General features: G+C 47.8%; 1 protein-coding gene across 3 annotated transcripts; it reads right to left on the reverse strand.

The window, feature by feature from the left end:
* Positions 1 to 383: 383 nt before the first annotated feature.
* On the reverse strand, positions 384 to 11999 carry CCDC25 (coiled-coil domain containing 25). 3 transcript variants are annotated; one of them, XM_052809693.1, is made up of 9 exons: positions 11868 to 11999; positions 8989 to 9036; positions 8184 to 8223; positions 5602 to 5653; positions 5020 to 5095; positions 4350 to 4453; positions 3017 to 3219; positions 1903 to 1948; positions 384 to 508 (listed from the first exon to the last, which is right to left on the reverse strand). In XM_052809693.1, exons 1-9 carry the CDS (start codon positions 11890 to 11892, stop codon positions 479 to 481), a joined length of 624 nt encoding a protein of 207 aa, XP_052665653.1. In that variant the 5' UTR covers positions 11893 to 11999; the 3' UTR covers positions 384 to 478. The 3 variants fall into 3 exon arrangements, with proteins under 3 accessions (XP_052665653.1, XP_052665654.1, XP_052665655.1); XM_052809694.1 differs by lacking the exon at positions 8989 to 9036 and adding an exon at positions 9107 to 9334 and having other exon boundaries at positions 11868 to 11977; XM_052809695.1 differs by lacking the exons at positions 384 to 508; positions 1903 to 1948 and having other exon boundaries at positions 3017 to 3236.
* Positions 12000 to 12670: the final 671 nt, after the last annotated feature.

Genomic DNA, 12670 nt, shown 5'->3' on the forward strand with positions numbered 1-12670 from the left:
AGAGGGATCCCCCAGCTTTGCTGACCATCGCCAGCATGAAGAGAAGAGTTACGCAGTCGGCAGCGCCACTTTCGTGTACAAACCGAGTTAATAGCAACTGTTTCCGAGTCACTCCGCTGCCAGGACAGCAGTGAGACAGCACAAATTTGTTTTCCTTTCTTTAAATCTCGTTGGATTAAAAGCTACACCAATCCCTTCCCTAGAATAAATATCATTGTCTTTGTAGAACTGAAACATCAATTCTGCTTCCTTCCACCCACGTCCCTGAAAAAAGAGATGTATGTGCAGACATATAGATCTTCTCCCTTTAGAAGTTGTCCATGGCACAGAGCTGGTTAGGCTGCCGGGAGAACCAACCAGGTTCTGAAGAAATGGAGTCAGAGTTCACTTTTTGGGGTTTTTTTTGGCATTCTTAGCGATGGTGACATATTAAGACATCCCAAACCACCTCATGATTGAGAAAGGAGAGAGACTTTATTTACATAAAGTCATCTGAATCGTTGCCATCCTGTGGGAAAGAAAGACAAATCAGGATCATTGTGCACATTAAAACAGAAAATGGTGAAATGGTGCATTCAGCAGGATTTCAGAATTGCCATTTATTCTGGTTTCCTGCCATTTCAGTACAAGCACCGCGAAATCAGACCAAACGGATGCCCAACAACAGCTCTGGAGCAGGAACAGCCCTGTGTGAGGCTCTGCGTTGTGAAACAGCAGTTGCTATTTGCTGTCCCTACGACGTATTGCTTCCCTGAAACTGCAGCCCATCTGCTGCGATCTGGGAGGACCCAGAGACCAGGCTCTCACCAGCAGCTTTGTGGACCATCTCCATATCACAACCTGAGCTTCTTTCCGACTCGGGAGAAGGAAAGCAGTCTGGCACCACGCGGGGGTCAGGTGCAGAGGGGATGCACAGCATTTCCACCACGCCTCTCCCTGGCAAGTGTCACTAATCGGGCACAGCCTGCTTGTTCATGTCAGGAGACGCTTATACTTCAACCCAGTTCAAGTTTCAAAGGGGATCTGCATGCCAACCAGGAGGAAAATCAAGGATTCTTGAAAACCACACACTCCTCTAAGCGGTTAGTCAGGAACTAGGATACAAAAGGTGGATTTTAAACTGAGGGTCACTCAGAGGAGCTCCAAGATCCATTCGCCCAAGGTCCCACCAAGGAGGAAGCTGCAGACGTGCCAGACCTCAGGCAAAGCACAGGTGCATCCAGTGCACACCAGGGCCCCTTCTGAACTTCAGCCCCCAGCCCTCCTGTGATCCACCTCCTCATTTCCCTCCTGCTGGCCTGCGCTCCTCTCCATTTTGGCTCCTTTTCCACCGTCAGACTGCAGCCATGTTATACTGCTTCAGTCCCAGGCCGACGCCTGCTTGCTCTCTGCATGCACATCCCTTCAAGCTTCCTCTTCTGCCCCTCAGCACCTATATTCACCCCTCCCCAAACTGTTGTCCTTACACCTCCAGTTTACTACTTGTTAAAAATGTGCATTTTCCCCCCTCCCTTGAAGTAACAAGGTGGCATATGCAGGTCGTGGTTGCCATTAGGGAGACCTCCTCTGCTCACGAGCCAGGTTATGCCCAAACAGCTCACAAGGAGAGTCAAGCCTGGTGCCCCACTTCAGACTCCATCTGTTCTCTCACTTGGGTGGGAAGGGGGCTGGGAGGACTTTGCACACACTTCCAGCAGCACAGACTCCTCCTGGCTGACATACAAGCAATAGGGCCCTCTCAGAAAGTGGAGGAAAGTGGCAGTGTCCTTCACCGAGAAGGGGTGACAGAGATGTGCTCTGTCATGCAGGAGTCACCAAAACCAGACTGCAATGCGGGCGCTGTACCATCACAATCCCGCATTGAATTTCAGCTGTCTGAAAGGTTTCTGTGGGCAGTCTTACCTGATTGGAGGACATGTTCTCAGCCTTCATTAAGGATGAGTAGCTCCTGGAAGAGAAATTACATTATCTTGCACAATACGTTTTCAAAACCCACCAACAGAGAGGCGTTTTGATAAAACAAGACCAAGTAACAGAAAACCAAATTTTCTTCCTTTCTGAGCTCAGGCAGGCTGGACCTGTATTTGCTTATCTCATACTCTCTGGCTAATTAAAACAACCAGACAAAGCCCAGGCACTATGCAGACTCCTCCACATTTTTGTTCTGGAACTACCAGCTAGATCATCCCAGGAGGTAGAAAATCCTTTACTTTGGGGGACGGCCAAGAGGCAGCTCTGGGGCGAGGTTAAATAAGCAGGCAGGCCCCTTACTCTGTAGCACAGCCGTGCCTGCTGGTGACTTCTCCCCAGTTTAGTTTGCTTCTCTAAGCTCTCCTTTCTGACCTCTACATGTGTTGAATCACTCACAAAATCCCAGAGTTTTTCAAATTCTGTTTTCACTGTCATTTACAGATAAACAAAACTTACTAAAGCTTAAAAGCAAGCTTTTGGGGCAAGCCAGCGGATACATCCAGTGCTGTACGGGGCCGTCAGTACTAAGGAACAAGCTCACACATGCTGTGGTATGGACAGAAAGGTCAATATGACATTTCAAAACACCATCCCTCATTCTGTGTTTAAAGGAGCGTGCGACTGAGGATTCACACATGTTTTAGTTAACATCAGTGATGCAAGAGGAAGCTGAAGAACTCTAGCAAAGGCTCAGTGCTTTCCAAGGCTCACGCAAAGCTGGAAGCAATTGCTCCCATCCCAATGACAGAGAGCCAAGCTGCTTGCCCAATTTCACCCAAGTTAGGGACAGGTTTCAAAAGACTCAGTCCTTTCTTTTAACAACGGTTTAACATCCAGGTTTATTTTAGGAGAAATGGGGAAAACGCATTTATTCTAAAGACAAAGGAAATCACTGGGCCATGCAGACGTCTATGCCAGAGCAGGTCAGCTGAACACTGAGTAATGCCAAGCCAACTATTAAACAGAAACTGCTGACCCATGACTCCCTCCCAGCACCAATGAAAACTGCAGTAGTTAGAAGTTGGCACTACAATTTATTACTTACCTAAGTTCTTCCAGCTCTTTCTTCTTCTTCATCTCTTCCTTTTCCTTCCGCTTCATCTCTTGGATCTGGGCTTTTTTCTCATTTCTCTCCTCTCTGTCCCTGGCTTCCTTCTCAGCCGCCAGGTCTGGGAAGCGCTCCACTTTTGTCTTCTCTAGCCGGTTCAGGATCTCGTTCACCTTCTTCTCCACTGTCAGCATTTTCACCTTTGGAGTGCAAAAAACTGTGATCCTTATAAAAAAATACTTTTATTCTGGCACTTTCTCAACGGAAAGAAAACACCCTATTTCCACTTTACACATGGCTGAATCCCACAAAAACAGATGCTAAGGAAAATCACTGCCACCAAGGCCTATTCAGCAGGTTGTGTAACAGCAAAAAGAGGCATACTCCCAACACTCAGAAGCACATAGCTAATAAGCATAAGCATTGCTAAGTACATAACCATTAATAATTTTGTTTCTTGGCACATGCCTCAATAAAGAAGCCAAGAGACAAGAACCAGTCTCTGCCAATTCCTGAAGAGGTGGCATGAAGTCTCTGCAGACCCATTTCGGAAAGAGCAGCTCACGCGCTGCTTGTTGACTGCAGGGGTTTTAGCATTTCTTGTCCCGGTACAGACCTGTTCTAGTCAAACAACTGCACCCCTAGAAAGCCTTCTCTCCCAGCAGCCAAGCTACATAACTACAATTTAAGCATAACATTATCTGTGGACACTAGGTCAGGCTTAGGAATAGCTTGGTACACTGGCTTGATCCTACACCAAAGCTAAGCAGCTTGGCCTTTTAACAGGTTTAACAAATTCAGAGGCAGCACCAGGGTGAGACAGCTCTCGGAGCAGAGACAGTAGAGCGAGCACAGCGTCAGACACTCCCAGGACCCCACACAGCCCTCCTTTGCCCAGCAAGTTCAAGTCCTGAGCCCTTCCAGACGTGTGGTTACAGTACTGTCTGTGAGCTGATCCAAAGTGACTGCTCATATGCAGGCTCTTCAGCTGTGGTAAGAGATGATTTCAGTGGAGATAAATTCAAACGGATAGCACAGACTAACACATGATACCATTCGGCATCAGCAAAGACTCGTCAGCTACACCGTGCTGCAGTTTGGAAACACACACTGCACAGGCTACACTCTGCTACAGGCCGACACTCAACCACGGATTTTCAGGTGACATTCAGGCAAGTCCAAACACGCTCCTGGGATCTCTCTTAGGCTTCAAGAGTGGATGATTCCCTGGCTTTAGGGCAAACGCTGAAGACAATCCACCCAGCTCCTAACATGGAAACGTTACAGTCTGCCACCAGGTCACCGTCACTGGTCTGCAGCAAACACTTACATCCTTCTGCCTGTGAAAGCCAATCTGCCCCACATCCATGTCTGCAGTCTTCTTCAGGTTAGTCCATGGCGTGTATACCACGTTGACGTTGTTCATCTTGCAACCTAGGAAGCAAGGGAGAAGGTAAACATTTCAGTTCTCTCCCTGCTGAAAGAGGTCTTAAAGCCTTCCGTGAACATGGAAACACTGGCAGTTATTCTTGTCACAAACATTACTAGCTAGGCAAGAAAGACAAAAACGGAGAAGCCCTTCCAGTGTTACAGTGAAACGGAAGAACACCACGACATCATTTTCTGCAGTAACATGAGCGCTGCAGCAGTGTTAACGAACTCCAGATGGAGACCGTCTTTGCCAGAAGAGTGATTACTATGGAAGGGGGCCCCAAGGTGGTGTTAGAGAAGAGACTGCAAGGCCTCCTTGGCTCAGACAGTAATATGGAGGCACAAACAGGAATTTCTGAGATTTAAAATTCCTCCTTACAAAAGTGTAACAGGCAGCCCCAGCAGCTGCAAGCGACATCTGCTTCCCGTAAGACCCGCTGGCACAGGCTTAACAGAGAGCACCACAGCAGAAATGTCACAAGTGTTTGATCCAAAAAACCACACGCTCGTGTGGACCAGAAACATTCGCCGCAAACACCTCACACCGATTTCCCGGGAATTGGTATTACCTTGAATGCTATTCGCCTTCACTAGATGGGCACAGTCTATCAAAACTTCTTTAGGAATGTCATCCACCGTCTGCCCCTGTGACAGAGCAAGGCAACATGAGCGGCTTGCGGCCGGGGGCTGTAGGGACTGATGAGCACACAAAAGCCAGGAAGCAGGGCATGATCATCTACAAACACAGCCAAGACCTCTACGCTCCACATTTTACAAGACTGGAATCTTCTGTGGCATTTGTGAGGAGAGGCTCGAAGCACTACGAGCGACTTGCAACCTGTTTTTCTCAAAGGTATCCTCATTTAGTGGGTGATGGTTCCTAGACATACGCTTTGTGTCAAGCCAGAAATCAATTGTTCTGTTGGGCCACGTTAAACTTCCCGCTCCTCCCCACGTTATTTGGTTAACGGAGGCTGTAAATTCAGTCTCCCCACACTGGTGGTTACCTGCACCCTGAGGGAGCCCTGCAGACTGTAGCAGTTCACGTAAGCAAAGATGGTCTCTTGCGCAGGAATCACTGCAGAATGGGCGCGTGCAGTTCTTATGTGAGTGAATATTAATGTTTTTAAATATACGTGTCACAGGATTACCTTGTGTAACCGAAGGTACACATGTGCAGAAGAGAGCTTATCCACATGAAACCTACAGAATAAAAAAAGCACATTTAACAGAGGATAAGAGATGGTGATCTGTTCTGAAAGATTTACTTCCTAACAAGTGACAAAATAGCCACTCCATGGACGACTGAAGTATAGAAATCTTCATGTTTAAAAGCAGGCAAGGGAGTCAGAGCCTATCCTTCAAGAAACATCAGTCCTCTCAATGGGAGACTGAAAAAATAAAAACCCATTCCCCCTCCCTTTTTTTCTTTTAAATGTTACACTAGATGCAGGCAACACTCACAGGATGAGCCTGCGTATGTTGTGTTTTGGTCTGTCTATTTATTCTTAAGAGGAACAGCAAACTCGTGAACTCTGCAGCAGGCACTGCTTCACCACTTACATGACTAGTCTCAACATCATAGAGTAAAAAATCCCCCAAATTTCTCACTGGTCAGTACTAATGGAGCAGCCTGGTGCTCTGCCTCCAACAGCGGAAACAGGCGATGCTGCCTGGGAAGTTTACCGTACCTAGTGGTTTCAGTGGGTACCAGTCCCAATAGCAGGTGAACACCAGTTCTGCATTCACTTCATTCACTGTCTCCAAGATTTCATAAGCCTCAATCACCCTGCCTCCCTACCAGACTGAAGAGAGGTCTCCACTCCAGTCCATCCTTACAGCACGGCCGTTCATCTCCTCAATGGCTCCAGCTGCCCTTCTCTAGACCTCTTCTAACTTGACTGTGTTTTTACCATAATCACCTATTTTTTAAGCCTCTGTCCTGATCAACACTCACTCCAACCCTGCAGACTTCCAAGGACAGAGGGGGGGAACTGATCTCATGTCACCTCCCAACCTTTCTTTCCACCACTTCCTTTTTAATATAACTGGACTTTTTCCTTCCTGCTGCAAGACAGAAAACACTCCAGCACCAACACATGAACTCTCACTTGTACCTCCTGAGCCTCCTACCCCAACTCCACTGGACCCCTCTTAAAGAGAAGTCTAAAAAGTGCCAGACACCATTAGAACAATTCCCAGGAGGCCTCTGCAAGAGGACCTAGGATATTTTGTTGAGATGGCACCAGGATACAGAAAAACCAACATGGATGTCAGTGTGAGCTACAAGATACAAAAGAGGTGGGGAAAGATGACTTTCATGGTTCAGGCAATTTGAGGATGAATCTCAAGGTCATTCCTAAATAACAGTGTAGACATACCTTAAATTATGTAGTGATAGGACAAACATGAGACAGAAAATGAATGTGATACTGCTACAACAGTGTGTTATTCAGCTGAAGCACAATCTCTTCTGCTAGAAAAGAAAAAATATTCCCTTGCCAGTTAGCTGACTGCTGACAAAACATCCTCTACAGAGCGTGTTAGATACTACCTATTAAAGCTTCAGTCCTACCAAGACATCTCAGCTCATCCTGGCAGAGGCTGCCTTGAAGAGTGAGAAGGAGCACAATCCACATGGTGCTTCTTGTTAGAAACTGTTAGCAAAGGAGAGGGTGGCAACTGTGATACAGCTGGTCTGTGCAATAGTGCCTGGAAGCAAGCTAACTCCTTCCTAAACATCTCTCAAACCTTATCAGTTTGGAAACTTTATGGACTAATCCCGCCAGCAAAGATGCTGTGAATTGCTGCTAACAGGTTTGGGAACTCCCCTGCCCTTGTTTTCTCTTCTGATGAGACCTTGTGAGCTAAAACCAACCCACACATGACAGAGCGCTTCCTTTTGCCTGCCTGGCCAAAGCTCTAGCGGGTCTGCTTAAAGCAGACACGGCTTTCACCCAGCAGGAATCAAAATATCAAACTCCTCTGCTCCTGCTCACCAACTGCAACTCCTGAGATGGCGATGGCTGTTTTACAGGACAGGCCAGTACATGCTCACAGTGCACACAGGGGTGACACAGAGGAAAAGGCACTGGGAGACAACAGACAGTTTTCTCTAGGCACAGCATTTACTGTTGCTTAAAAAACTTCTGGCTCCATCCCCAGGCCCCGTCTGCTCCGTGATTTCATGTGTTTATGCCTCCACTCTGCCTGTCCTCTGTTAGCCTTTTGGTTTTGCTGGTTTCGCTTGTCTGTGTGTGGGGACATCCAGGATCTGCTACTCTTGCTTGACTCAGGAGGCGTGCTCTCTTACAAATACCAAGCTGCCCTTCTGCTTTAACTCTGCTCATTTCCCAAACACAGAAAGAGTAACAGCAAGCTAGCACCTATATTCTGAAACATAGATATCCATGTATGGAGTTATTCAGGTTATTGCTACTCCAGCAGCTCCATGCACAGAAAAAAACCCAAAAGCTTCACAAAGGGGCCAGCTCCTATGATGAACAAAGCGGGGGGCGGTCGAGGGGGAGGTGCAGGGGAATGAATTCAGAATCAGTGGGGTCCCAACAGCTGCACCCAGGTCTGCTTCAATCCACCTCCGCCCTGGGACTGTATTTAAACTGCTAAGTGGCCTTGGAAAAAAAGAGACTCTACAGTGCCTGTGGAAGCAAGAGGGTTGTTACAATCATTTGACTCAGGTGCATAACGAAAGGCAATTTGTTTCAGCACCTACCAGATATCTTCAGGCCAGCCATACTTTATTAGATCTTCATCTGTAGGAATAAAAGCATCAATGAGCAAAGCCCAGGACCTCATCAACAACAAATCCAACGAGCAGGAGTCCTCCGCTGTTGGTCAGCCACTGCATGGCGACTGAACCGAAAGAGAAGAGGGTTTTAACGCTGCACCTGTCTGCTCCACTTATGGCAGAAACAGGTACGCCAGGAATACCTCCATCACGTAATTTTGAAATTTTTAAGTGAAAATATGTTTCTTCAAATATTGATCTAATGCGGGAGACTTTCAGGGCAAGTCTTCAAAATAGCCACACTAACACTTTTCCCTTGGAGTAAGACACCTGGTTTCACATCAACTACTGATGTGGAAACAGGAGGGGCAGCAGAACCGTAACCTTTACCATGAGGGAAAGGATGGGCACAGGAAACCTACAGAGTACGAATGCTCACTGGAGAGGGCAAAAATACAGACTGAGCAGGGAAATGGAAGGTTGGTTTGTAAAAAGTTATCAAACGCAACCTCAAAAACAGTGTTTTTCTCTAGACAGATTTTTTTTTTCCCCAGTGAATTTAGTTTTCACTTGTATTTGAAGGCAGTTACTCTGCCTAGTGGATTTACAAAATTATTTATCCTAAATAAAAGTAACACAGTGGATTTCAGAGGGGTAAGTCAGAATCACTTGCAAGGATGAACAAGTTTTCAAACAATATATCGAATTAACACATACAAAGACATCCTTTCAAAATGACCTTAAATCCCCACAAATCTAAATCTAAGCCGTTAGGCATTAATGTACTTACTTTCGTACTTATCTTTTCCCATGTAAATGGTGTAAACGGAAGGAACAACTGAGGGACAGAAAGAGGAAAACAAATCAAAAGGGGTTTGGACAAACTGTGCAAGGAATGACAAACGCACCAGTCTTGGTCACAGAAATTAGAATGAAAACTGCTTCATCCATCCATCCATCCCACTTCTCTCCTGGGGGCCGAAGGAAGATGGTTTTGCGTTTCCTCCAGATTTTGTCCCAAATGCTTCAACAGACTTTGGAATGTGGCATTTCCACTGCTTTCCATGGAAGATTATCCAGCAAGGAACAGCTTTCTGGGCAAAACCCCCTCAACATCCAGGTGGTTCAGAGTGTATCTGTGTAATTGTACAATCTGTTCAATTAAGCACATGTCTGGAGCCAGAAAGGCTGACATTGTATTTACAGTCTGGGATGAACATTCTGTAGGGCCTTGAGTGAAACAGCTCATCCCAAAGTACCAGAAGCCCAATGTGAACCTCCTCCAGGTAGCCTGGGAGGATTAAAATTCACAACACAATGGAAAGACCGAAGTTCCATAAACTCATTTGGCTCATCTGTGCCCTACTGGGACACGTAAAACAGTGTCCTTCTCTTCTTTAGGGCTCCTTCCATCAGGCAGTAAAGACACTGCCAATTCTGGGAAACCAAGCAAGTGTCCCTTCAGCGTCTCGACTGAAGGCCAGCACAGCTGGGAGATGGACACAGAGCAGTTAAGAGGGTGCTACAGTCAGGGAAGTCCTGTTGCAGAAATCACTGAGCAGCCTGCTTAAAAAAAATCCTCTGTTCTTGTATGTGGCAGCAGGGAAATCTCAATTTCACAGCAACACTATCTACCAGATTGTCACGTTTCCAGCTTCTACAATTTTTAACAATTATCTTGTGCGTGAGCAAATGCTGCAGCTATAGTTACAAGCCTCAGCGCTGCACTGAAATTTAGCTGTTCTTCACGAGGACCTACAGCACCTGTGCACTTCAGCACGAAGAATTACTGAGAGTGGGTTTTCCGCAGACGGCTTCACACCGTAACAGCCAGTGGCTGAAACAACCTGCTGCAGCAACACAGATTTGCATTTTTCATATATTGTTGCAGAACAAACAGAATTCTCTAAAGCAACTCACAAATTAAGGACTAAGAGCAAACAAACGAAAGGCAGGTGACCAAATCTGCCTCCAAAAAGCATCTTTTGAAAATATGGTGTCTAACCTCATATTTTCAAAGTCACTAAAATAGCAGACATACTTCTCTTATGTGCTACCACTCTGGCAGTGAAATGACTTGAATCCCAAACTGCTTACTGACCCAGTCCTTTCTGAGGGCATTTATATTAGAAATCCAACATCACTAGCACAAAGCCCAGACAACACTTTTCAGTTCAGTAATGAGGTAATAAGAAATGGAAATTAAAAAATATGAAAGGATTATATGCCTGTGGGAGTTAAAGGTTGGGAAAAAAATCCACCCTGGACACATAGGAGAGTCCAGAGAATGTGAGATCATCGTGACTACAGGCACTACCCATAAGCGTAAAATTAAACGCTCAAAAATAAAATTGCATTAGTGATGGTTCTGTGAAAATGAAGCTCGTCCTGCCAAAACAGCGGGGGAACGCTAACATAACCAAAAAGTAGATTACTTAAAACCCATATGATTTAACAGACATTAGTAACAGTGCAACGGATGTTAGGAAAACAGCAATAGCCTCATTGTAGACCTCTCTCTGGCAGCAAAACTGATTATAATGCGTCAGAAACCCTCTGCAGAACTAGCATTTAAAAACCAAAGGAGACTGTTCACATCATTAGCAGAGTTAACTGCAGCTTGTCTGCTCCTAGTACCCCCGAGGTACCCTACACGTCTGCCAGGCACTGTACCAGGCTCTTTCCTCCCCACTAAAAGGGAAGCCCAGGAAAGTCTCTGAACTTCTCCCTAGCAGCCTCCAGATAAGCAGAAAATGTTTCCATCCAAGTGCTGGGTTAAGTGATCAACACAGCCAGTGCATCTGTTCACTGAGGGTGTAAAGGGCCTGACTTGCCACAACAGAGGAAGAAAAGGGTTTCAACCAATCCCAAGAACAAATTTATTTAAGAAACATTCACAAGAGTGTTAAGTCTTGCCTTGTCCAAGGAAAATCAAGCAGCCAGACACTCAAATCTTTCTCACTAAGGAACTTTCTCTCTAGAATGGAGAAAAGCTATGCTATAAAATTTAGCTTGTGGATACAGTAGGTAAGGGGTAAAAACCACACTGAAACTTTCACAAGCAGTTTATACACTGGTGAAATGCCTGGGGGCACACCAAAAAGGAATATTCCTGTACTACCCTCCCTATCATCAGCCCATACTGCATCAAACCACAGATTTCTGATGCTTCAGAAGTGGCCAACCTTTCCATATGGGCAAACAAAAGGGATCTGTCTATATTAAAGGAAAAATAATGAGACAAATTATGCATTAAGCCTTCCTGCAAACTCCCGACGGCAGCACACTTGAGAAAGCTTTTCAGAAGTCACTCACCGGTACTGCTATTCATTCAAGGCTGTTAGCAACCACTGCTAAGAGGCTCCTCAGCTCAGGGAACCTCGTAGCTCCTAAAACGAGTTTAAGTTGTAGCCGATTTCGGCCCAAACCGTGTCCTTTACACCCAACCCCGGGCGCTCGCAAAAAGGCACCGGCAGGACTAACGGGGCTGCTCAGAGGCGTAGGGGCAGGAGGACGTGCCGTTACCGGACGGCCCCGCTCTCTGAGGAACCGGCCGGGGGCGCGGCCCAGTGCTCCCCTCACAGCGGCGGGACCCGGCCCGTCACAGACCAGCCCCCCCCGCCCCCGCAGGCACTAAGGCCTCTATCCGCTCTCCCCTCACCCACTCACCGTTGGAGGTGAAGTAAAACACCATAGCGGCAGCTCCTCAGCCCGCCCGGCCCGGGGCTCCACACGGCTGCCGCTCTCCCGCTCCAGCAGCGCCTGAGCGACGGCGGGGGCGGAAGCGAGCAGGGCGCATGCGCACCGAAGGATCCCGCATGCGCAGTGCGGTGCGAACGCTAGCTCCCGCCCTCTACGCATGCGCCAACTCTCCGGGCGGTGAAGCCAGAAAGAGCATTGCGCACGCGCAAAATTCCCGGGAGGCGATGGCACGGGCAGTTCGGCGCATGCGCGTTATGCCCCAGCAATGCTGGCGCGCCGTGTCGCGCATGCGCAATACCGCGGCGCGCGGCTTCCCGCCGTGTGCGCATGCGCAGGGCTCAGTGCAGCGGGGCCAGCTGAGGGGCCTGTGGGCGCAGTTTATTTTATTTTATTTTTCCTGGATACGCGTAAATGTCCCTGGGAGTGTGCCTGGAGGCCACGGGAGGACCTCAGCGGGGGGGCCTCCATGGAGCTGCCGCCGACCTGTCACCTCTCACAGGCCATTTAAGAGCAAAGACACTGCTGGGCACCCCCTAACCGCCCCCTTAACCTTTGCAAACGCCTCTCGATTCACTCCATCCCCTGTTATGCCCAAATCCCCGCCTTGAGCCTCCCGGCCCGCCCGCCGCACCACGCATGGACTACAACTCCCATTAGCCCCCGCGCGCCTACCCTCCCCACCCCCCTCAGCGCGGAGGCGGCTCTGCCCTCGCGAGGCACGCTGGGAGTTGGAGTCCCTCTGGGAGGAGCGGGGAGGGGGAGCGTGGCGA

This window comes from Harpia harpyja, chromosome 15, assembly GCF_026419915.1.
Source record: "Harpia harpyja isolate bHarHar1 chromosome 15, bHarHar1 primary haplotype, whole genome shotgun sequence".
NCBI lineage: Eukaryota > Metazoa > Chordata > Aves > Accipitriformes > Accipitridae > Harpia > Harpia harpyja.

Coding starts and splice junctions, on each gene's coding strand:
- CCDC25 (XM_052809693.1), bottom strand. CDS start 11,892: ATGGTGTTTTACTTCACCTCCAACG. Junction 9,037..11,867: donor GTTTTACTTCACCTCCAACG/GTGAGTGGGTGA, acceptor TCTGTCCCTCAG/TTGTTCCTTCCGTTTACACC. Junction 5,654..8,183: donor GGCTGGCCTGAAGATATCTG/GTAGGTGCTGAA, acceptor TTTATTCTGTAG/GTTTCATGTGGATAAGCTCT.